The sequence below is a fragment of the Oreochromis niloticus genome, unplaced genomic scaffold (assembly GCF_001858045.2).
Source record: "Oreochromis niloticus isolate F11D_XX unplaced genomic scaffold, O_niloticus_UMD_NMBU tig00007257_pilon, whole genome shotgun sequence".
Classification (NCBI taxonomy): Eukaryota; Metazoa; Chordata; class Actinopteri; order Cichliformes; family Cichlidae; genus Oreochromis; species Oreochromis niloticus.
In genome coordinates, this window is record NW_020328448.1 from 42,640 (window position 1) to 66,790 (window position 24,151).

A 24,151-nucleotide genomic window follows, 5' to 3' on the forward strand; every position below is an offset into this window, starting at 1 on the left:
CTGATATGTTGTTAAGTTGTCATTATATTCATAACATGGCTTCATAATGAATAAAAAAATGCTTTTAACTTTAACTTGTGTTTCTCTTCACTGAAAACTGAACATCCAAGTGGGGTCCAATGACATTAATTAGATTTAGGTTCATCTTATCTGCTTAGACCCAATTAGAATTTCCTTTGTGAAAACAAGATTCTGGTGACCATGCAGACATGTTTGGTAGTCAGGTTGATTACACCACTGGTCAGCTTGAAGGTGGGTGGAGGTACAGTGGAATTATATGTCAACAAACTCCATTTGCTAATATGGGTGATTAAGGTTCACACAAACAATCTTTGAGAAACTTAAGTACATTTAATGATCATGTACAATCTTTTCTTATTCTTTCTAACAGATCTCGCCACTAATTATGTTTTTTTGAGTTCAGTGTATGTAAAAGTAATTTTTAAGTGAGCATCACTGGCTTTAAACTGCTCAAAACACTTTGATTCAATGATTTGTCTAATCTTGTGCAGGGCTGATCTCAGCTTAGCATAGATGTCTTTTGTATGTTCATCTCAGCCACAGCTCATGAATTGTCGAAGTTTAACTTCAGGGAGGGAGTCAAAGTCAGCAAACTTCAGTTCTTCTGTCAGATTTTACTGGTAATACTGGATACAGTTTTTATGTCACACTGGCCATTGACATGTTAACATTAAATGATGCAGTGATAAAGTGAAATCACATTACAGACACTGTTAGTGTAAAGTAGGTAATCTTTATTCCTTTAAGAATTCCTGAATATAAATGAACAAGGAATGAAACAAAGTAATAATCCATACTTATTATATACTTAATTATAGTAATATTAGCTAACCCTTCACCCCTATTTAGAAATATGACAGGCATTGTCATTTCTTTTATTTCATAAGAAAATTTTTCTTAAATAATAATAATAAGTTGTGACAGATTTCCGCCAATTTCTTTTGCATTTGCACTTAACATGACAAAATTACATGCTCAGTATCTTCTGTCACCAAAAGTTATGAATGGTTCTGAAAAAAAGGAAAAAAATTGTATAGCAAATTCATAAAGTATTATACAGTCATTATTAATGTTTTAAACATAAAAATTATACCTGATTCTCAATGGTAATAAGTGTCTAAAATGTAAGAACAACTAAGAATATCTCTAAATACATTAGACAGAACTTGTACAGTAGTTGTAGCTTCACTCAGGAAGTAGTCATAGCTGTTTAAAACATCAAAACCTTCATATTTGCCTTATATAAATGTTACATTACAGTAAGTATATTGTTCCCCAGGAGGTATTTAACAAACAATAATGAAGTGGTCCAGTGACCCCACAATCCTAAGAGTAGTCAAAATATAGTCAAAATATTCTTTGTATGCAATATTTGATATACGCATTTTCAAAACAAAACAAATCAAAACAAAACACAGAATATATCAATATCACAAATGAGCAGCTATAAATGATAGCACTGTCATACAGTGATTACAACTTTTCTCAGTGATTATTCATGAATGTGCACAAATAACCTTTGATGTTTATACTTCATACTAACATCATTCGGTGATCATTACTGAGAAAAATAATACAACTTAAATTCAGTTTGGTTGTGATGTTAAATAATATTTCAGTTTTACACTGTGGATATCATCCTTTTTAACATGTAGGAAAACAGTTACACTGACCAATGCCTTGTCTGCCTTGAACCCTTAATTCACATATGCTTCTATTTTATTAAGGAGCTCAGATGCCTTGTTCAGTGCCAGCATTTCATTCTCTGATCTGAATTGTCCGTTCGGTATATGGGGATATGGATGGCAGTTGGGATATTGAGTCTTTTTAGGATCCACTCCGAGTGTCTGCAGATTTTTCACAATCTCAGGCAGATCTCTCAGTTGGGGGCTGTAGCGGGAAACTTGTGCAGCAGTGGCTGAAATTGAGCTGCTGTTGGGGCGTTGTCCATTTCTTTTATAGCATGCTGCTATGAGAGACTTTTCCACTGCTTGATGGACCTTAAACAGACACCACTCTGTGCTCCCTCCACCAGTGTCTTTGTGAGCTGCATTGAGATCGCAGCGAGCCTGTCTACACCAGCGCCTGGCCTCTTCTCTGTCTGGCCTTGGGACATTTTCATTGTGGGTCCAGAAGTTGTAGGAATGGAAACCTCTATAACCTCTAGAGAACCTCTCTCGACTATTTCTGTGATATCTGGCCTCCTGATTCCACTGTTCATAGAAGTTTCTGCTTGAAAAGGTCGAGCCTGCAGCTTTGCCTTTGCTGAGCTCATCAATTTGATTCTGTATATATTTGAATGCCTCATTGGCGAGAGACTGGCAATCCAGATTTTTGTCAGGGTGCCACCTGAGGTACAGTCTCTTGATGGCTTTGAGCCTCTCCTCCTCAGGAAGCCTCCAGATCTCTGCCAAACATTTATCAATTTCCCTTTTAGCTTCCTCAACAGAGGCTGGTAAAGAATTTGTTGATGATTGTGAAGAATTTGGCCCAGCTCCTGTCAGTGGTTCCAGCTCCATGCAAGTGTTTTCTTCTGTTTTTAACTTTTTCTCTCGTTTAAACTGAAACAGATCAACACAGCTGACTTCAATGGGCTCATCCTGTCCAATATCTATTTTGTATCTCCATGAATATCGTCCGTTGTGACCAAGCAGTTCTTCAACAATAACTGCATAAATGTACTTGTCATCAATGCTGTAGCCAACATATTCCCCCTCTTCAAAGTTGTTGAGGACATTCATGTCCAAACAATCATGCCATTCTTCTGGAACTTCTGTCCCAGGGGCTGCTGGACTAAAAGAGGAACTTTCAGTTTCAGCACTGTCACGGATCTGATTTTTAGCCAGAGTTTTCCGAACATCTTGCAGATCGTCACACATGAGGAGTTGTCCCAGCACTGGAAGGTGAACCGATGCAATTCTGTTTCCTAAAAGAACATTAATCTCTTTTGTCAGTGTCATGATGACTTCATTTATCACTTTGAGAGCCATGTCATCATTGTGCTTTAAGTAAAAGGTGCACCCTTGTTGCCCTCGTTCCACAGATACATCAGTTTCTTCATCAGTTTTGGGAAGTGGCTGTTTATCGAGCCAGAGAGCTGTTTCCAAAGTTTTGCAGCAGATAATCTGTATACTGCCAAAAGTCTGCTTACATGTGTTAGAAGCAGCTTCTTGTGTTATTTTGCCTTGAGAATTCTCTCTAATAAGACAAATTAATCCATATTTAAAGGCTCCTGAGGAGAGATGTTTATCAAACCATCCACTAAATTCACAGCCAGTCCCAAGTTCACAAAGCTGCATCTTTGATTCCACAACTCTTTCCTCTGTGAACTCAGACAGCATCTTTGGCTGAAATTTCTGAGGCAGCAGTTGCAACAGCTGATGATGCTCATACTTGTCGTTGCCCAAATGACATTTACCGAGTTTCTCAAGCAGCAGGAACTTGTTCTCCAGTGCTTCTTCCAACCTTTTGGTCTCAAACACTGTGTCGTTGTAGCAGAGTGTGGATGATGGGTATAATTTACCATCTACTGCAGGAAGATACAGAGTCTCCACATATTCAAGAAGCTTCTGGTTTCCGTGAGTTTTGATTAACTTAAACAACTGCTCAACAGCTCGTTTCACAGTTCTCAGCTGGTTCGAATGTAGTTTCTGTTTATCACAGGAATCAGCGTAAACTGCTGCCAAAACATTACAATATTGCTCTGCAGTAGCTTCGTTCTTCACACCGATTTTCTGAAAGAACGGTGCATACATTGCATCTTCTGGAGTAATCTTGTACAGATATGGTCTGAAGTCCAGATCATAGGAGAGTGACAGACACACGTCATCAGGCCTCACAAGTTTTGTGTCTTTTTCAACCAACACAACAGGAAGACCAGCCAGCTGGTTTCCTTCAAATCTTTTTGCTTGCAGGTAAGCGTAGGAACTTCTGAACACTTCAGCTCGTGTTTTGATCAGCTGGTCAGTTTCACATGATGACTGACAGATGTTTCTTATGTTACTGGCTACACAGTTTGGAGGTGGTTCTTCATGAGCTCCTGCATTTTTCATCATCTGCATAAGTTTCTGTGTTGTATAAACTGGTAGGTCTATAATTGGCATGGAGGTCCAAATCAAATCTTGATGCTCAGGTTTTTTCTCAGTCAAAGAGCCTCTAATTTTAACAGTAGTTCCTTCAGCAGCAAATGGTTGGTGGTAGTTGGACAGTTCTTTTCGAATCAATACTGGAAAAATGAATTTGATGTCAGCAATGCTTTCCAGCAACCTTTCCTTGTTGTCTTTGGCATCACATGCTTTATTCAAGGCTTTCCTGAAAAGTAATGATGATTTCAGTTTCAGGTCTTCAATTCTTCCTTTTCCTTTTGCTTCTGATTCCAGCTGGTACGCAAAATTTATTATCTCATCGTTTGACACAACATGCTTCATTCCAAATTCTCTGACCAGCTCTTTTGCTTGTTGTTTTACTAAAAGATTTCCTTCACACAGCTCAGTCCAAAATATCTCAGGAACAAATTTATCTTGAGGCAGCATTGTTTTGTACAGCTCCACACTCTCATCAAAGTAGTATGATGCAGGCTCCAGTCTACCTTGAGAACTACGAATCAGTTTCACCGTCTTCAGTGAGGAGATGATAGTTTTCTTTTCCTCTGAAGAGTAATGTAGTGACAGCAACAGTTTGAGGCTGTGAAGAATCTGTGTCTCTGTGAGTTGGTGTACAGCAGGCAGAATGAACTTCATGAAATACTGCAAATCATCCAGGATCTGAATGTTGAGTGTTTCTGACAGCATGTAGTTCTCGGAGTTGTACTTGAGAAAAATGCTGTTGCTGTTGGGCAGGTTGAACAAATCTGGAAATCTCACTGAATACGAGTTGTTGAGAACATAAACCTTTTTAGGTCCATCAATCCTCACTCGTTCACCATGTGTTGTTTCAAATATTGGTAAGGATTTAAGTTTCCTCACATACTCTTGATTGTCTTTGGACTTGGATAATCCCGATTGCAGGAACATCTGAAACTCCTTCATATCATCATTTGAAAGGTGGGAAAACTCTGGATGATTAATGTTGTACACTTGATCCAACACTGAGCTTTGATCATCTACATCAAGAAGTTCATGATGTAGACATGAATGTACCTGTTGGCCCATCTCAGAGAAGAAAACATGATCAGACGTCATAAAACCAAGTTTAAAGAGGATGCCTGATATGTCTTTATGTGAGGCAAACACAACACTTGAAATGTGTTTCATTGTTTGCAGCAAGTGCTTGTTCTTCAACCTTGGACACACAACAGGTAAAATGTAGCAGTCACTGAAGAGTGTCCTCACTTCACTTAGTGTCAGATTTGACTCGTCATCTCTAGATGTTGGTGCTTTAATTTCACTCATTATGAACCTCCAAAGTGATTTCAGCCACTTCAACATTTTCTCATTTGGGACATGAAGACCACTGTGTGGATCAACATAGCAGTTCTCAAGAAGAAGCTGAATTAATGGTTTCAGATATTTTTCCGAGCAGGGCAATGTCATTTTTTGGATGATTCCAAAACTTTGAAGAAGTTTAATGTGGTCTTTGTTTGTCTGATAGTCTGCAAATTTGTCCTCGTAGTGAAAGAAGAGATTTTCATATACTGATATCCACTTGGGTGACTGGGAGTTGAAAACTGTCAATATTTTCCCTTTTGTGAGAAGAAGTGGAAGTCCATTGAGTAAATTTGAATTGTCCTGGGTGACCTTTTGTGAGGAGAAATCTTTTAAACAAAAACTCAAGAGCTCCGAACATCTTTGCTCATCTTTGATCAAAGTAGCACTTATGGGTAAAGGTAAATCCTCATCTGTTTGGGTTGGATCATTGAGAGGTTTTGCTCGTAGAAAAGTCTGCACAGTGGAGGGACTGACCTCTTTCACTTCAACCCCAGCATCTGTGAAACTTTTCCAAATCTTCTGCATGTTTGTGGAATAAGGAACCAGCTTCATTCCAAGATCTTCCAAGATGGGCATCAACTTGTAGTTTGTAAAGTTTGCAAGGTAAGGGGCCTCAAGTGAGTCTGTTTCACTGACATTACACCAGTCAAATGAGTATTCTTCAATTTTTCTATCTGCAATTTTCCGTGTTGAGCTCTTCATCACAGGGATTACATCAAGGCCTTTTCCTTTCAGTGATCTGTATACTTCATGTATCATTTCATGCCAGTCTGGGCAAACATCTTTGGACACAGTTGGCCAAAAACACAAGTATTCTGTATTGAAACATGATTCAATAAATCTAAAGGAAACTTTCTTGGCTGCAATGCTGCACCTGATGTAATGCAGGAGATCTGCATAAAGCGGAGCAATGACGTTCTGTTTCAAAGACTCATTCCAGCCTGATTTCTTACTCTTCCCATCTTCTTTCCAAAGGCTTCTCCTGGCAGAATCAACCTCAAAGTTTCCATTGACATGTACTGGCAGTCCAGTTTTCCCTGGCAAAGGAAGTGAACAAAAGGCTTCTCCTTTAAAATCCATGACGCTGGATCCTTTTGTGTTCACACGTGCAGCTAATGATGCTTGGGGAAGTTTGTCTGATAGTTTTAATTCAAAGCTGTCTTTGAAGGAGCCAAACTGTTCTGCAACAATCCACTTACTTTGTCTTTTATCTGAGGTGGAAATCACAGTTTCATAGAAAGTCTTTTGTGTTGCTAATTTCTCTGATTTCAGTGCATTTTGTAGATGTTTTACAAAAGCATCTTTTTCTTCCCGACTTTTCTGTGGCAGATTTTTTTCAACCTCAAAGATGGTTTTAAGTCCTCTTGAATCTTCACTGATTTCATGGACTGTGATTTTGCAGATGTTTTTCAGAAAGAGAATTAGTCCTTCAGGATCTTCAGACAGGGCAGAGCACAGTTCTTTCATGTCGCGGTCAGTGACTCCTTGCTGTGATATTTTGGAGGTATTTGCATTTGTACCCATCCTCAGAGGTAATCTGAACATGGTGCCGTCTTTAAGAGAGAATTTGTCTGGAAGAAATGATTTGTAGACATCTACGTACATTTCTTTGAAAGTGTCAGCTAGTTTATAGCCAATGCCATATCGTGGTTTATTTGAATGATTTTCAATGTATTTTTGATTGGGGTCAGAAATGCAAAGTACTTCATCTCCTGTAAGGATCGAAGGACAGTCAGTCAGATGGTAAACAGAGTTGAATCCAACTCCGTACTTCCCTATCTTCCCTGGGGTGTTGTGCTTTCCTCCCTCTCCCAGCTGTTGAATTCCCTTAATGTCAGCATCAGAAAATACTTTGTTGTTGAACACACAAAGTGCTGGACCCTGGAGATTGTTCCATTTCTCCCCAAATGTTTTTTCTTTCCCATATTGTCTTTTGTCCCAGATGAAGTGAATTTCTGTTGCTTCTGCATCATCAGCATTTTGGATGAGCTCTTTAAGGATATCCTTCTTTGATGGATAGGCTGAAATTATGTTTTTAATACGAACAGTGAGTTCTTCCCTCTGTTCAAAGTCAAAAGCAAATGGTGACATGTCATCAACTATGTGGGTTTCCAGAGAATGATGCCTTGTTGTTTTGATTCCAAGGTGGTGAGCCATAACACGTGGGATATTCTCGTGACACAATGTGACACCTGAAGTGAGTGGCATCCACGGACTGTCATTGTAAAACAGCTCACTAGCAAACTGCAAAACTCCATGCTCATTGGGTATCAGAAAGTCATCCGTGATTTTGACTTCGGCCTCAAAAATCCCTTTGTTTAAAATTGTGAAGACAACTGAGAGATCACTCTTTGGTAGGGGTTTGTTTCCATGTTGAGCTTGTAATTCCTGCAACACAGTTAGAAACTGAGTGGCTGTGAATTGTTTTTCAACACCTATACATGTCCAGAGGTTCCTGAAGCTTGTGAAGGCAGCTGGAAGTACGTGGAGATAGGGCTTTGCTTCAAATTGCCCGTTCTCAGCTACACGGTTGACATTCACAAATGTATCGCCAATGAGGATGAATGGAAATGAACTTGCTTGTTGTGAAATGTAAGTGGCATTTCCAGAGTCACAGATCCACTTATCCAGACACTTATAGCACTCGAATGCTATTTTGTAAAGCATGGCTCTGTCAACGGAGTGTGCTTGTTTGCTTCCTTCATGCAGCTGCTGGAGCACCACCTCTGGCTTCAGAGTGCTGTTCACGCCCAAGATCTGTAGGACTGGATCACTGTGGTGTATTTTCAAATTACTATTATCCAGCACTGGTTGTGTCATATTAACGAGAAGGGAGCATTTGTCACTAAAAACATCTGTGGGCCTTTTAAGTGTTACATTTCCTTCCATTTTTGCATCACCAGGTGAATATGCTGGAAAAAATGCAGTTGTCCTGAGTGTTTTCCAGTGGTGAGAGTCTTCATCATAAATGTGATTTTTCATCAGTTCAAAAAGGCACTTCAAGTGGACAAATGCTTTCTTTTTGTCAATGCTCCAGGTTTTATCAATTGTGCCTGCTTTCTCTGTGATATCTTCCAATGGGAGATGATCATTTGCCATACCGAGTTCCAACAAACGCTGAATCCTTTTTGGAGATCTGAAGTCATTTTCGGATCCACCAAGCAAGCGTCCCTCTTTTGGTTCAAAAAGACAGGCCACTTTCCCTGTAGGATTCACAAGTTTCCTGACATGTTGGAGCTGTCCACCCTTTGTGGGTATGCATGCATAGCAGAGCAGCAGACTGTCAATTTCTTTGATATGAAGGTCAATAGCATGCAGCACAAGGGTATCTCTACTCTTTGAGTCCATTGAAGTTAGGTTACCGAACACTGCTTCTCTGTAGAACTTCTCCCAGTTCCATGTCCTGTTTTGTAAAACCTTTTCAAGGCCAGCCTGTTTGAAGCTATTTCTCAGCCACAGTGGAAGAGGAACAACATGGTTGGGTCCTTTGGCATATTCCTTGCAAACTTGAACTGCAAGGTCACCAATCTTTTTATCATTTTCAATGCTCTCATGTAGAAATATGGCATTGTTCATTGAGAACCATTGTTCTCCATCACTAAAGAGCTCTGGACCAACAGAGTCATCAACAATGGTTGAGTAAAGTGCATCCACTAAAGGCTTGAAAGTTTCAGTCACTTTCTCTCTATCAGGCCAAAAACTGTGATAACAGTAACTCACCAGCTGCTTATCTTCTGACATTTTCTTTAGTGCCTTGAGTACAGTAACATATGCTGTCACTACTGGATCCTGAAGGAGAGCTTTGTTCCAGTCACTTTTCACTCCAGTTTCCCACAGAGCTTTTCGGTTGCTTGTCACTGCAAATGTGCCATTTACATTGACAGGAAGACCTGTGTGAATGGGAAGAGGAAGGAAGCAAAAGGCCTGTCCAACAAGATCTGTTTGTAATGTGGTGAATTTTCCAGTTTCTGGATCATTTTGCAAAGGCACAGCAATCCCTCCAATGGGCAAAGAGAAACTGGCCTGCTTGTTTTTGTGAAGGGCCATTTTAAAGGACTCATCTGTCCCAAAGCAGTTGTACAGGAGCCAGAACTGAAGTTTAGTTTCATTAGACAGCTGACTGGATATTTTCACAATGCTGATTTTGCAGCAATTGATCACCTCTTTGCATTTACCATCAAGTTTCATCAGTGATTTCTCAGCGTGACGTTGCTTGGACACACTGGTGTCATCAGGAATCTCCATTGCACTCACAGTGGTTTTGGACACAGAGAAGATGGTCTCTATTTCATTATCTCTTGGTGGAGTTGATCCATTGTGGGGGATATTTTGGAGGGATAATGTAATGATGTTCTTTAAAAAAAGCAGATGGGTTTGTGAATTCTTAGAAAAGAGATGTTGAAAATCAAGGATATTGTGTTTTTGATACACTTTTGGGTTTATTTCTGATTTGACAGCTTCTTCTTCACTTCGGAAAGGTAGTTTGATCAGAGTTCCTGGATAGGGTTCAGGAGGACTTTTTCTGGTAAAATTACAGTCAAAAATGTTTTCATATGATCCAAACTGACCAGGAAAACAATGAAAGAGTCGCTGTTGAGAGAGATCCAGCTTGATTCCAGGATTTGTTTTGTGTTTAATATGCTTTGTGAGATGAGTAACATTTGGATCAAGTATGAGGAGACTGTTGCCACTAAGGATGGAGGGGACATCTGTCACATGATACACAGTGTTGAATCCAAGTCCAAACTTTCCAATTTTTTCTGCTTTGTTTTCCTTTGAGGCTGAGCCAACTCTGACAATATTTTTCCAATCCTCTGCTGTAAACTGCTCATTATTGAAAGCCCAAAGACAAGGTCCCTGACAAAGAGCCATGTCAGGGTCAATCAGGCTTTCAGGGGCATCTCTGTGTACTCTGAAATCCACCAAGAACTTGCAAACATCTGCCCCAGCATCCTCTGCATTCTGGATGAGCTCTTTGAAGATGTCACTGTCTTCATCGTACTCTTTAAGAATGTTTTTTATCCTCATTGTTATTGGTTCAGATTGTCCACACTGCTCTATTCCTATCTCCTCTGGATCAAGGATGTGGGTACTGAGAAAACGAATTTCAAGCCATTCAGCCGCTGCTTTTGGGATTTCCTCATGTATGACATAAATTTCCTCTTCTCTGCAGTTTAGTTCTTTCAGTCCATTTTTGCTTACATCACAGAAAAGAGCTGTTGATCGTGGTTTAAGGGTAAATTTTCCTCCCTCAGCAATGACTGGCACTGGGATGTCATCCTGAACTGTCTTCCTCTCTTTCCAGAGCCAGTTGAGAATTTCTATTGACACTTTGACCTCAGAGGAACTTGCAAATGGCGGTTGTCTTGCTTCAATCATTTCCTGGATGGAGTACAGAATGCCCAAAATGTCTTCACTGGAAAGTACTTTTCTCAGGCCAAACCTCTGGAACAATGTTTTGTACGGCAAAAACTCACTTGGCACCTTCCCAATGTAAGAACTCAGATCTAGATTATTTGGGTATTCAAGAACCAGATCCTGGGGTGCAACAAAGTGGTTGTGAGTCCATACCCAACATGTCTCCTTGCTCATCATTGTAACAAATACAGAGACATTGTCTTGCATGTGTTTGTAAATGCTGTGCAGCTGTCTTTTGAAGTCTACATCTGTGTCAGGATTAACCATTTCCAGTGCTTTTGATTTCAAGACTGACAGATTCTCAATCACTTTTTCAGGTGGTGGTAGGTCTTTGAGACTAAGTCTGTTGCTAACTCTGTCACTGAGCTTCCCTACCAGAGGCACCACATGTCCAACAATGTCCTTATACACAGAATGTCTTATTTCATTTGGGCAAAACAAACAATACTTCTGAGATTTATCACTGAATTGTTTCTCACTTCCAGGTTGTTCACATGGGACCCATTTTAACATTTTGAGGCAATGAAGCTGTCTGTGAGAAAACTTTGACAGTAAATCATTACTTTCCAACATTTCCAACAGAACCTGAGCTCTTCTTAGAGCCTCAGTTTGTGAGTTCACACACAGTTTGTCAGTCAGGGTGGCAGCATGTAGCAAATGTTCAGGTGAGAAATCCATCTCTTTATTCAGTAATCCGATTTCTGTTAAGCTTTCCAGCATCTGCAGTGAATGAGTGTATGAAGGCGGTGGAAAGAAGTCTGACTCAAAGATGACTTTAAAAGTCTGAATTCTTGGATCAAAAAAGTCAGATGCCTTTTTCAGCTGTCCATTCATTTCAATGAAGCTCAAGTCCTTACAGCTACATTTCAGGGATTCGTTTTGTGAGAAAAGCACCTTACCATGCTGTAAAACCCAAGTCATTGTTTTGTTAGTGTTGTCACTGCTACAAGCGCCTTTCCTTATGCTGTCAACAAGAACATTGGCTGCTTCGGCGGTGTCCAAGAGATGAACTTTGAGCAGCTGTAACAGTCTGCGGTCAGTCTCAGTAGAACACTGGATTATGGAATCAGGCATAGGGAGCTCTGTTGGTACTGTTAGGCCTGAGATCAGAAGCACAGCTTGTTTTGATTGAGCTGCAACACTGAATCCTTTCATGGTTTGAAACAAAGGCAACTTCAACAGAAAATCTTTCTCTGTTTTTGAGAGAGAATCCAGATAAGAAAGATAATCTTTTAGTTCATTGCGTGCTGTGTGAGAGGCAGATGTGAGTTCTGTGACAAGATACTGGAAATCTAAATTCATCAAGACCTTCAAAACACTCCTTGGAGATGGGCACAGCACGTACGAGTCAAGGTCTTCATGCTTGAGCCACTCATTTCCTCTCACCACTGTGCCACCAACTTTGTTCACCAGCTGAGCTATTCCGTCTGGCAAATTCAGCTGTTTACTTTTCTGAAAGATCAGGGTTGTGCTCTGCTGTAGTTTTGCTACTGATACAGTCTGACTGCCAGACAGAGGACTAACTGGTATTAGAGGTATGTCAGTGAAAGGACTTAACTCGTTAAAATGACTGTTGAGAAACCTCCAGAATTCTTGGAACCAGTCTAAAGGTGGATGCTGACAGTTGTTGTTGTCCCATGTAACAAGGTTCTTCCCTGTCTGCTTCCAGTCTGGTGGCAAATATCGTCTTGCATATTCAGCCACATGGGATGCATCAATGTTGGTGACCTTGAAGAAATCTGAAGAGCAGATCAAAAAGATTTTTTTTAAAAGATAAGAATAAATGTGTGTGCTAAAATGTGTAGCTGTGTACAAATGACTCTGCATTCTTTAAAATTACTTTGACTTACTTCTTCTGGCCAGTTCTTTCAGATGGGCACTGCAGGCTGGAGTCAGATCATGTGGGATGAAGAAGGGTTTACAGAATGGCAGCAAGACTCTATAAAAAAGTGTAATGGATTCTGTCGATCAAACTGTTAAGAGTTCATTCAGTATAGAAATATTCCTGAACCTTCCAAATATTCAGTTACAATCATTATGTGAATAACACATAAAAATGGCAACTTTAGTCATAATGAATATAACATTTATTTTAAATATTGATAGATGTATGGAAACCCTACCTTGGAAATTCATGGCTGTCAATCAAAGCAGTGTCTTCCTCTCTGTATGTGAAAGATCTGAAAGAGCCATCACTGAGTGGAAGGAGGTGAAGACCCTCAAGTTCTTTGTATTGTTTATCACCCAAAATGTACTCCAAAAGACTGAGTTTGTCATCTTTGGTGATGTTATCCACACCGGTCCTGTGGAGAATGTCCCTGAGGAATGCTGGAGTCACATGTTTTAGGGTAGTAGGGTTTGGGTAGGCCTCATTTATAGCATTCGCAACACTAGCTGGTAAAGTGACAAGATTTTCTCCACATGACACTAAAGCCCTTTTAATGGCAGACAATATGTTGGTGCTTGTTGGGCCATTGCAGGGGAAAACAGCTTCTGATGGAGAGATAAACTGTCTTTCATCTTTAGCAAGAGAGAGGATGGCCACGTTCTGTCTGAATAAGTGATGAAAAACATCCAGAGTGAGAGCATGCCATTTTTCTTTGTGTTGTATCTGAGTGAGATCTGGCCACAGATTGTACACAGAGGAAACAGGGAGGATAGAGTTTTGGGCAAGTTTAATGGCATCTTGAATGATCTTGATGTATGCTTGTGGAAACACCTTCTTCATCAGCATTTCATTCCACAATGCATGTTCATCATGTCTCTGGTCTTCCTCTTGCCATTTGATGTGTCTTCTATTGTCTGTGAGGCCAAAGCATGCATTGACATAAACTGGGAGTCCTGTCTTATTGGATTCATTGTTTGGAAGGGGGAGAAAGCAGCTCAGTCTGCTCTGGCTACAGTCTCTCTTCTCACCACAGGGGAATGCCAGGTCAACTTGAGGTAAAAAGCTCAACTTCTTTGTAAGCAAATCGAGATCTTCTGCAACGCCCTCTTTCATGGTACATGTTGTCAGAAGCCACTTTGTCTCTTTTTGGTCTTCTGAACTCACAGTTATAACTTTGAACCTTGTTAGACCCTCAGTGACTGACTCCTCTTCTGGCTCCAAAACACCATCTGTGGGGACTGAAGATTTCACTTCAAGTCTGGTGTTAACAGCTCCATCTTCACTAATATGTAACAAGGACACGGAGGTGACATTTTTCAAGAAGAGGAGGCTCAAATCTGCATCTGCAATGAAGCTATCAAAAAGCTCAACCACTTTATCTGAGTCATACAGATTATCAGAAATCTCTGATGCTTCATTGCGTAAAGGAAATCTAAAAATTGTCCCACTGAAGTGCTGATCCTCCATGACAACTTTTGACCATCCATGTTCACATACAAGTGAGACTATATCTCTAAATGGTTGGAACTGATCACTCATATTCAACAGAACGTCTTGGTCTTCAGCGTCATCCAAAGACCACCAAAACCCTCCATTTCTCTCTCCAAATATTTTTTCTTGGGGATCCATCATGCCAAGGTGGCCTGAACTGAATATACTTGGGACATCTGTGGACAAAGTAAAGATATGTTACTGCTAACTGTTTATCTTTTCAAAAATTACTACTCCTACCTGTGATCTAATACACATAGTTTCACCTGTTATGTGGTAAACAGAGTTGAAACCGATTCCAAACCTTCCCACTCTGTTTGGGTCATCACACTTGACACTCCTTCCAGCCATCTGAATTCCTTTCCAGTCTTCATCAGTGAATGCGGCATTGTTGTAGGCATAGAGAGCAGGACCTTCGTAAAAACATAACAAACATAAGGCTTATACTTTCGGTATCTATGTGTTAGTGACACATTCTTTGGAATCTCTATCCCAACGTGCACTGAATGAGATTTTTCCAGAAAGGAAATCAGAAGACAGGAGACACTTTTCAGTAGAACACTTTGAGTGTAACTAACTAGAGACAATATTAACATTGACTATCCTAAATCTTCACGCTTGATCTGCATATTATAATTAAGCTGAAAGCTCCATTGTTGAAAAATGAAGTCAGTTTTAAAAACTGCAGTGCTGTGAATGAACAGTTGAGGTTTGCTCCAAAAGCAAAATGTTCAACAACCTTGTGCAAGTTTAAACTGTGTTAAGGGTGAGGGCTGCATGAACATACATATAAAACTATTTGGCTGTTTAATTAAGTGAGTACATTTGGTTTTCACTAGTCAACATTCATTATCATAGTGAATTACAGTGCCAGTAGCTTGTTAACAAGTAGTTTTTACTTTGCAAGGCTCTGCCTTTCAGACAAACATGGAATTAAGTGAGTGTGGGAATTTGTTAGGAAGCAAGAGCTATATTATTTAATGATGCTGTAAATGCACATTGGTTATTCATGTTTTCTTATATGACCAATGCCTTTAAGTGAAGCACATTAACAGTGATAACGTTGGTCTCTGAAAGCACAAATATCCAAGAAAGCACAGAAAATATAGACTAAGAAAATGTAATCTGTCCTGTTATGCACCACCTGAGACATGAAAGAATATAAGCAACCTAAGACCCACTATTACTACTATTAAAAAATTATACAATAGAAAATAAATAAATAAAATGAGAAATTTTTTACTTGTTTTTCCAATCAGTTGGTGTTGGAAATGTAGTTTTTCCAGGGTCTTGGACAGCTTGAATAAACAATGATGGTGACAGCCAAAATTCCAAAGCTGAGGATTCAGAACTGTAGTCCCAGCATGTGACATCACATATTTTATGTAGTCTACAATCAGAATCCAGTTTTATAGGGCTTACTAAAAACAGCCACCTAGGAAATGTTTGATAATATGGAAATATATGGGGAAAAACATCCACACACTATACTTTGGGAGAAATTACACACTGAAACAAGCAGAACCTGCTACTTTTAGCTGCTCCTTTACTCACAAGGGATCGCCACAGTGAGTAGCTCCACTTTTCGACGTGACCCCCAAAGGAAGCAGAATGTTAAATAAAAACAAACCAAAAAGTCCCCAGCAAACCCGGACAGACATTCTTAACTGGAGATGTATTGGCTCTACTTATTACTTTTAAATGTAAATAAATAATATTTTTTGCGAAATATATTTCTGTTATTAGTGAATACCTTGGTATGTCTCCAGTTCTTCAGTCCAAAGGCTTTCAGTTCCATAGCTTCGCTCATCATGGATGAAAAACACTTCTGTGGCTCGAGCATCATCTGCATTTTGAATCAGCTCCTGTTTACAAATAAAAACAACCTTGAGCAGAAAATGGCAGTACAACGCTGCCACTGACACAGTTCTGCACAGAAAGCTGGTAGATCTTTCTCACAGCAAGTATGTCTACAGAGGAAAAACAAAAAAGGGTCCGTTTCAGTCTAACTCAGACTCACTGGACACTGTAGTCCAAAGTGTCCAGTCAGAGTATATGATGTAGTCATTCTTATTCTTTAGCATACAATGGCAAAAATGTTTTAAGCTTCAAAAATGGTCAATAATTGTGTAAATTTAACTCTGTGGTAAAACTGATGAATTGTACTGCATTATATTTTTAATATTTTGTCTGATAAAATGCCAGCTCAGTATGGTCGGTTGCAAAAAAGCAAAAATTTGCAGGTCCTTATAATTTGCAAGCAGCACAAAATCTGGGAGATTTCAGTGAATTACAACTATATTTTAGTTACATCTCCACCAACCAGTGAAGTTTACATCCATGTTTCCATTTTGCCAATTAAATAGAGCGTTTTCTAATCTGAGCTGATGGTCTAAGGACAGAGTCAGTACATATTATGAAGCTCCTTATTTTATATTTTGGATTTGTCACAATGTTAAGTAGAAATAAATTACATTTTTATTAAATGTAGAAATAATTGTTGTTCTTGTTCTTCTGTGTTCACACAATTAATGTGTAGGTTCACTTTCAAATGTTTTTAATGGGTGAAAGGTCCATACTGCAGGCAGGCGAGTTCAGCAGCTGGACTCTTCTACTATGAAAACATGCTGTTGTACTAGATGCAGTATGCAGTTTAGGATTATCTTTCTGAAATATTCAAGGTGTTAAGAGATTTTTTAGGATTTGGGGATTTTTATTATGTTATGCTTAAAAGTACGTTTCATTATCTAAATGTGTTTGCTCTTTTCAGTATTCAGCTTAAACTCTGCAACTCTGTGCAGACTCCTAAATGGGGAAGTTACACAGGAAGCCTGCAGTTCTATTTTCTCTCTTCCTGTATGTGCTCTCTGAATAAAGGCTCTTTCTTTTTATTGCACGGTGCGAGTCTCCCTGAGTCTCACCCGTGTACACGTAAACCTGTCTGAGCGTTTTTATTCCGACCTGAGTTGCAATACAGGAAAACTCCTGACACAAGGCCTGCCCTGCAAAAGAAATTACCTGTCTATACCTTTCAGCATTGATGGTGCCTTTAGAGATATGCAAGCTGCGAATTCCATAGGCACTATTATGCACCCCCATACCATCAGAGATACATAGTGATGATAATATGCCATATGGGCCCTCTTCTATTCACTCTGGCAGATGATCCATCCATCCATCCATCCATCCATCCATCCATCCATCCATCCATCCATCCATCCATCCATCCATCCATCCATCCATCCATCCTCCTGGTGGGACATGCCCAGGACCCCTCACCCATGAGGTGCCCAGGAGGCATCCTTGTCAAATGCTTGAACAACCTCAACTGGCTCCTTTCGATGTGGAGGAGCAGCGGCTCTACTCTGAGCCCCTCCCAGACGGCTGAACCTATCACCCTATCTCTTAGGAAGAGGCCAGCCACCCTTCAGAGGAAGCTCATTTCAGCCGCTTGTATCCGCGATCTTGGATCACTACCCACAGCTCGTGACCATAGGTGAGGGTAGAGACGTAGACCAACCGGTAAATTGAGAGCTTTGCTTTTACACTCAGCTCTCTCTTCACCATGACGGACTGGTACAGCATCCGCATCACTGCATCCGCAGCACCAATCCGTCTGTCGATCTCCAGCTCCCTTCTCCCGTCACTCGTGAACAAGACCCTGAGATACTTAAACTCCTCCACTTGGGGAAGGAACTCGTCCCTGTCCTGACCTGGGAGCGGACACTCTACCCTGTTCTGGCTGAGAACCATGATCTCAGATTTGGAGGTGCTGATTCTCATTCCCACTGCTTCACACTTGGCTGCGAGCTGGACGCCATCACTCGAAGAAGCCAACTGAACCACATCATCTGCAAAAAGCAGAGATGAGATTCTGAGACCACCTCTGTCACCTTCTGAGACAAAGCCTTCCGCCACTTGGCTGGGCCTAGAACTTCGGTCCATAAAAATTATGAACAGAATCAGTGACAAAGGGCAGCCCTGGCAGAGCCCATCACCCTCCGGGAGCAACTCCGGCTTATTGCCGGCTATGCGGAATAAGCTCTTGCAACAGTTGTATACCCGTCTATGTTTGTAAAAAATAAATACAATTTTGATTTTTTTTCTAGACTACAGAATAGGTTTTCACTTTTCTTCAGTCCATTTTAAACAAGCTTTAGCTCTGAGAAGATTGTGGCCTTTCTGAATCGTATTGACATATGGCATATTTTCTTTGCAAGCTACAGCTTTAACCCACATTTGTGGATGGCACTGTGACCTGTGTTCACAAACAGTGATTTGTGGAAGTGTTCTGGAGCTAATGCAGTGGTTTCCACGAGAGAATCATGCCTGTTTTGCAGAACTGCCTGAGGGCTTGAAAATCCTGTGTGGCAGTGGTACTGACTTTTGGCCTTATCTCTTGCACACAGAGATTTCTCCAGATTCTCTGAATCTATATACAGAAGATGATGAAATAATTCCAATCTGCACAATTATGCATTGAGGAATATTATTCTGACACTATGTCTACAACTTGTAGACATATTCTTTCTTTACAGATTGGTGAACCTCTGCCCCTTAACTTTGGAGAAACTCAGAGTCTCTGTCCAATCATGTTACTGACTTTTTACCAGTTAACCTCATTAAATGTTGCCCCGTCCCAACTTATTCAACCATGTTGATTTCACCAAATCCAAAATGAGACCTTTTTTTTCATGAAATAATAAAATGTCTCAGTTTAAATTTTTACTCTGTTTTCAGTTGTTCCATTGTGAATCATTTTTATGTTTGTGAGAACTGCAAAATGTAGTAAATCTCATAAACCCGTCGCTTTCTATTGTCATTTACAATTTATTATTGTTATTATTATTTGCACAGCATCCCAATATTACCTAAAGTAACTGTTGTGTGTTTTTGTTACATCATTACACCAACCTTCAAAATTTGTCCACCATCTGGATATCACCGTAGAATATCTTTCAGATAGTCAATGATGGGTGGTGCTGTGGGCCCGAAGGAAGTCCTAAACAAAGTAAAAGCATTAAACAGAGAGAAACTAGAGTCTGAAGGCAAATTAAAACCATGTTGGTCCTGCTGATGCAATGTTAGTAAGGATAAGGTTGAGAGCTAAGTTAGCAAAGCACATGCACGTATTTGACTATTTGACTGATATTGTTAGAGATGAGGTTCTTTACTTTAAATTAAATAGAATAATCTTTATGAAATTAGACAAAAATTAAATTTAATTAAAAAGAGACACTAAAGTCAAGTATTTATAGAGTGGTGGATAAAAATAATTTTGGCCATCTGGTTTCAAAATGTTTACTTCATGTATGGATTCCACACATTTGTTTTAATGCTGAAAACATATTTATTCCCTAATTTATTTTGACCACAGGAAACTGACAAGTAGTTAGTAATGATATCAATAAAGAATCTGATCTTCAAGCAGAATCAAAAACGGCATTAGTACCCAAATCCTATTAATATAATGTCTACTCAGCATGTAGGAGAACAGTTACTGCCTCCTACTGTATACAGTATATTAAAAAGAAAGCAATTCACCCGACTTTCTTCTTTGCCTTTGGATTCACCATGCCAGAACGGGTTCCTGTAAGAAATTCAGAAAATTGTGACATGTGTTACAGCAGTGCAAACTTACTGTCACACTTTTAGTTTTAAGGTTTTATATATCTGGATGTAATAAAAAAAAAACCCACATGAACTAAGGGGCTTAACGGGTTTTAAAAATAGGTCAATAAAACATCAGATGAACATCTAAACGTGACATATTACACCGTGTCATTATTTATTTAACAAAAATGAAATCAAAATACAAAAGCAGTGCAAAAAAACCTCAAATAAACACAAACTGCTTCTGCAGTACTTACTGTAGTAGGTAGCACCCATGAGCTGGAAGGTGATTAATGACATTAATAGCAAAACATTCAGGACAGCTGCCAGTCTTCCCCACCAAAGTGGAGAAGTTTGGCCACAAGGCACAGAGCTACAAACGCAGCATTGTTGTAGAATGTGGATTAGGATGATTGATTTCTGTTTCAAGTATTGCATGCTTTTGTTTACTTATTCTTTTTAATGTGTGATGTAAACCACACCCATGTGGGAAAGGAGACTGTACTCCTCTGGATCGGATGAATTGTGTGATGATAGCAAAGGTTTAACATTAGTAATATTTAGAAACACATGCAAACCTTTTGCTTAGTTTACAAATTAGGTTTATAGTGCTCTCTTTAAACCTCAGAAAATATAAATGTGAAACAAATCTTTGAACTATGAGTCATTCAAGGTTTTATTTCTTGTTTTGTTCTGATCATTTTGCTGAGTAACAGTGTATTGCACAAGGAAACGATCAATAATTCAAGTGTTTAAGTAACTTAGCCTGAATCTAGATGATCTTATGATTTAGCTACTTCACCCACCTCTCAAACAGACTAAACAGCTACAGTACGAGGGCTGTGGTTGATGATGCACACTGAAATTGTCCTTGTGAGCCCTCTTTGTTTACTTTGTTGCTTCCAAAGCATTTGTACTTTGGAATTAAACAACAACAAAGCAGCAAATATAATTAAACACAGATCTAAATAAGATCATCTGTATATAATTTGACAAAAGTGTAAAAAATATATTTTTTAAAAAGTTAGTAAATTAACATATAAAGATTTTCTCTATTCTGTGATCACAGTGTTTAAAATAGCAAAATCATTTTTGCGTGTATTTCTGTTTTTAAGATTTTCGTTATTACTTAGCTAGTAACCTACCTATATACGCCAATAAAACAAATAAATACAATCACAGTACCTCAGTCATAGCAGTGCAGGGTCCTATCAGTGCCAGGGAAAGTAGTGATGCTGCATCAGTCTGCTGTATATAAAGGCTGCTGATGTCCAATCACAGCAACGAACGCCTGTCTTCTTTTTCTCCTCCGAGTTCCGTCATCTCGTTAGAAACGAAACTGACTGAAACAGAAGCAGCAGATCCCAGACTGAATTTCCTCTGATGTCCTGGAAGAAACGAAACTTTCGGAGGAAAGTTGTCCCGCATCCCGCATCATCCAGCTGCCTCCTAGCTAGATGATGATGATGCAGGAAAACAGAGGAAATGCGAATTACAGCGACTTTCACTGTGTTCATCCTTCCTAAGAAATGTACTTGAAGACAGATATTTATCTGACAAACGCAGTAAAATCCCCACATGAACAATCTTTGCATCCTTATATATACAAGACAATAGTTGGTAGGCTTCTAAGTAAGCTAGTACACCTGCTTGCTACGTTTGCATGTCTCTTATGGTGGCCTGTTTGACCCATAAAGGGCGTAATTGGATGAGTCAGTGCAATCATAATTGATATAAAATAGCCAAAAAGTATTGATGAAAAAGGAAACATGACTTACTGTTTATTTAAAACAGTAATAAACTTGTAGGTTAGTAAGCAGGGGAGGGATGGTTATAAAACAGTGCATGTCTCCTCAAAAATCTGCATAACTGTGTAAAAAATAAAGATTATGTCATGTTTCTCATCTGTAGGACAGTGAAAACCCCTCCCCTGCTGCTGTGGGTTCAGATTACACCATGCTGGATAACACAGTGATCAAGTAGAGCAGCGGTCTGCTCAGACTGTTGGTGTAGTTTTAGTCTTTCCTGACTCTGACCTTGATTCTGATGACATTCCAGTTGCTCCTAAACAGCAGAATAAAACAGACAGTTCTTCCAAATGTCCATCCAGGTCCAGGCCTTTAAAGAGTTATTTATATTTATATTTAATTTATTTATTTTTGAAACTCATGTCTGTACTTTAATGAGTTGAGTCACTGTAAGAAAAATTAATATGAGAATGTCCTTTCAGCTCCTTGTACAACTTGATGACAGACCCTGGTGCAGATACTTTTTGAACATTTACTGCCACGTCATACTAGATCAAGTACACTTGATCTCATATCCCTATTATTTCTGTAAGTGCAGAAATAAAATCATCATTCCAGCTTTTGATCAGCACCATGGACAGGAGTTGGACTCAAAGGTCAGAGGAAGGGACACAATTATTTGAGCTGTATGTCTATATTCCAACTGTAATGTCTATAAACATGGAACAACAGGGAGGAGCTAACCACAGGTCCTCATAGATTGACTGGATGGGTTCACCATATCAAACAAGAGCAATCATTTATACAATTTCTAATTCAACAATAATTTCCAGTGGACCAGCTTCTAGATCTCACAGATATTACAGTGTATGTTTGTGGGATCCACATATTTGTTTTTAACATGTAAATGATAGCAAAGTGGCAATCCAGGCAGGAAAGTCAGTACCCTCCCCCCAATCCACCACCACCACCACAAAAATAAAATAAAATAAATAAAAAATAAAAAATTCAGTTCATATAGAAAATGTATTGTTGGAAAGATCAACTTTCTGAGAATGCTCCAGGCAAGAAAATGTTTACTACTTGTTGAACATTTATAACTTGTCCAAGTTATAAATGGAATTCCCCAAAGTCTTGCAAACGGGAAAGAAATGTTGATTTAAAACACTCAAATTAATTTTTCTTTTCAATATAATCTTTTTTTTAAATTTTTGTTTTTTACTTTTTTTCTATATTCAGTTGCAAATTTTCCCTGTCTACATGCCTGGTGGTAGCAGGTGAAAGGCTCCACGTAGCCATTACTCAGCACCACCTTCAGCTGCAGAGTGAATGTTTTAGTCTTTATCCAGGTAAGTTGTTGGTTAAGAAAAATTAGAAAAGATTGGACTGGGAAAAGTCAAAAGTGACTGACAATCAAAAGTTCACAGTCAATTTTGGTCTTGAATCTGTGCAATTATTCAGAGAAGCTGTATTTTAAAAATTATTGTAAGATATAGTCTTGATATTACTTCATTTGTAAGAGAAAATGATGACATGGGCAACATTGTGTATTATGAGAAATTAGAGATCTCAGACAAGATGGCTATAGAAAAGCAGATATTTTGTATGCAGCAAAGCAGCTTTACATTTAAAAAAAAGTAAAGCTAAAATCAAGCTGTACACAAAATAGCATTTTAGGCTGAAAAGCAATTTTTTCAGTTAATTTTTTTCAGCTTTCAATTATGTGTTATACAAAGGTTGTAGTATTGATTTACTGAACTTTATTCAGAAATGTTTTCTTATATTCTGCCAACATTTATTTTCGATGTGTACAATAAATATGTAAGGGGGAAGAAAACAAGTTAAGGAACATCTGTAAATAAAATTTAGTCCAGAAGTCCTTTAGCTATAGTCTAGCTTTGACATATTTGGGGTAATTTTGGGGTGGCTGTAGCTCAGGTGGTAGAGCAGAATGCCTACTAATGAGGAAGTTTGGTGGTTTGAATCCCCATCTGCAATTACATACAGTTCCAAAATATTAATTCTGACCACTAATTTATACTGTATGTATTTTCTTTCATTCTTCATCTTGTACTCCTGATGCAGTACTCACATTGACCAACCTGCTTGTGGTTGTTGTAGAACTGCAGGAACCCAAGCAGGAGGCCCTGGACCAAGTAGTCTTGGTCAAGCGCTACCTCATCATAGGGATTGTGGTGGAAGTAGAACCCTCCATCACTGCCATCAACCATGAAGGGAGAAGCCACAAATAAACCTCAGAGACAAATTTAGGTTCATAGATTTGTGGACACCAATTCCTTGTTTTTCCGTCATTTTGCTTCTATAGTAGCACAGTGGATTTTTCTTCATACAGTGAAGTTAGGAGTAAAACGCAGTCTTTCAGGATTAATTTAAGGGGTATAAGTATTGCATTAATTGTTGGATGTTTAATATTGAGTAGTATATATGTAAATAAAATCTTTAATCGTAAACCATCTCTACCATCAACTGTTAAAGGTGTTTCTGGGTCTCCAGACCGACAGCCGAGAACCTGTAATACTGGATGT

At 39.1% G+C, this 24,151-nt stretch overlaps 1 protein-coding gene across 1 annotated transcript; it reads right to left on the reverse strand.

Moving 5' to 3' along the window:
- Positions 1-734: 734 nt before the first annotated feature.
- LOC106097615 (sacsin) lies at positions 735-23,836 on the reverse strand. The gene is made up of 6 exons (XM_025904815.1): positions 23,698-23,836; positions 15,998-16,162; positions 14,511-14,657; positions 12,989-14,420; positions 12,716-12,804; positions 735-12,604 (listed from the first exon to the last, which is right to left on the reverse strand). Exons 1-6 carry the CDS (start codon positions 23,834-23,836, stop codon positions 1,719-1,721), a joined length of 12,858 nt encoding a protein of 4,285 aa, XP_025760600.1. The 3' UTR covers positions 735-1,718.
- Between the last annotated feature and the right edge of the window lie 315 nt (positions 23,837-24,151).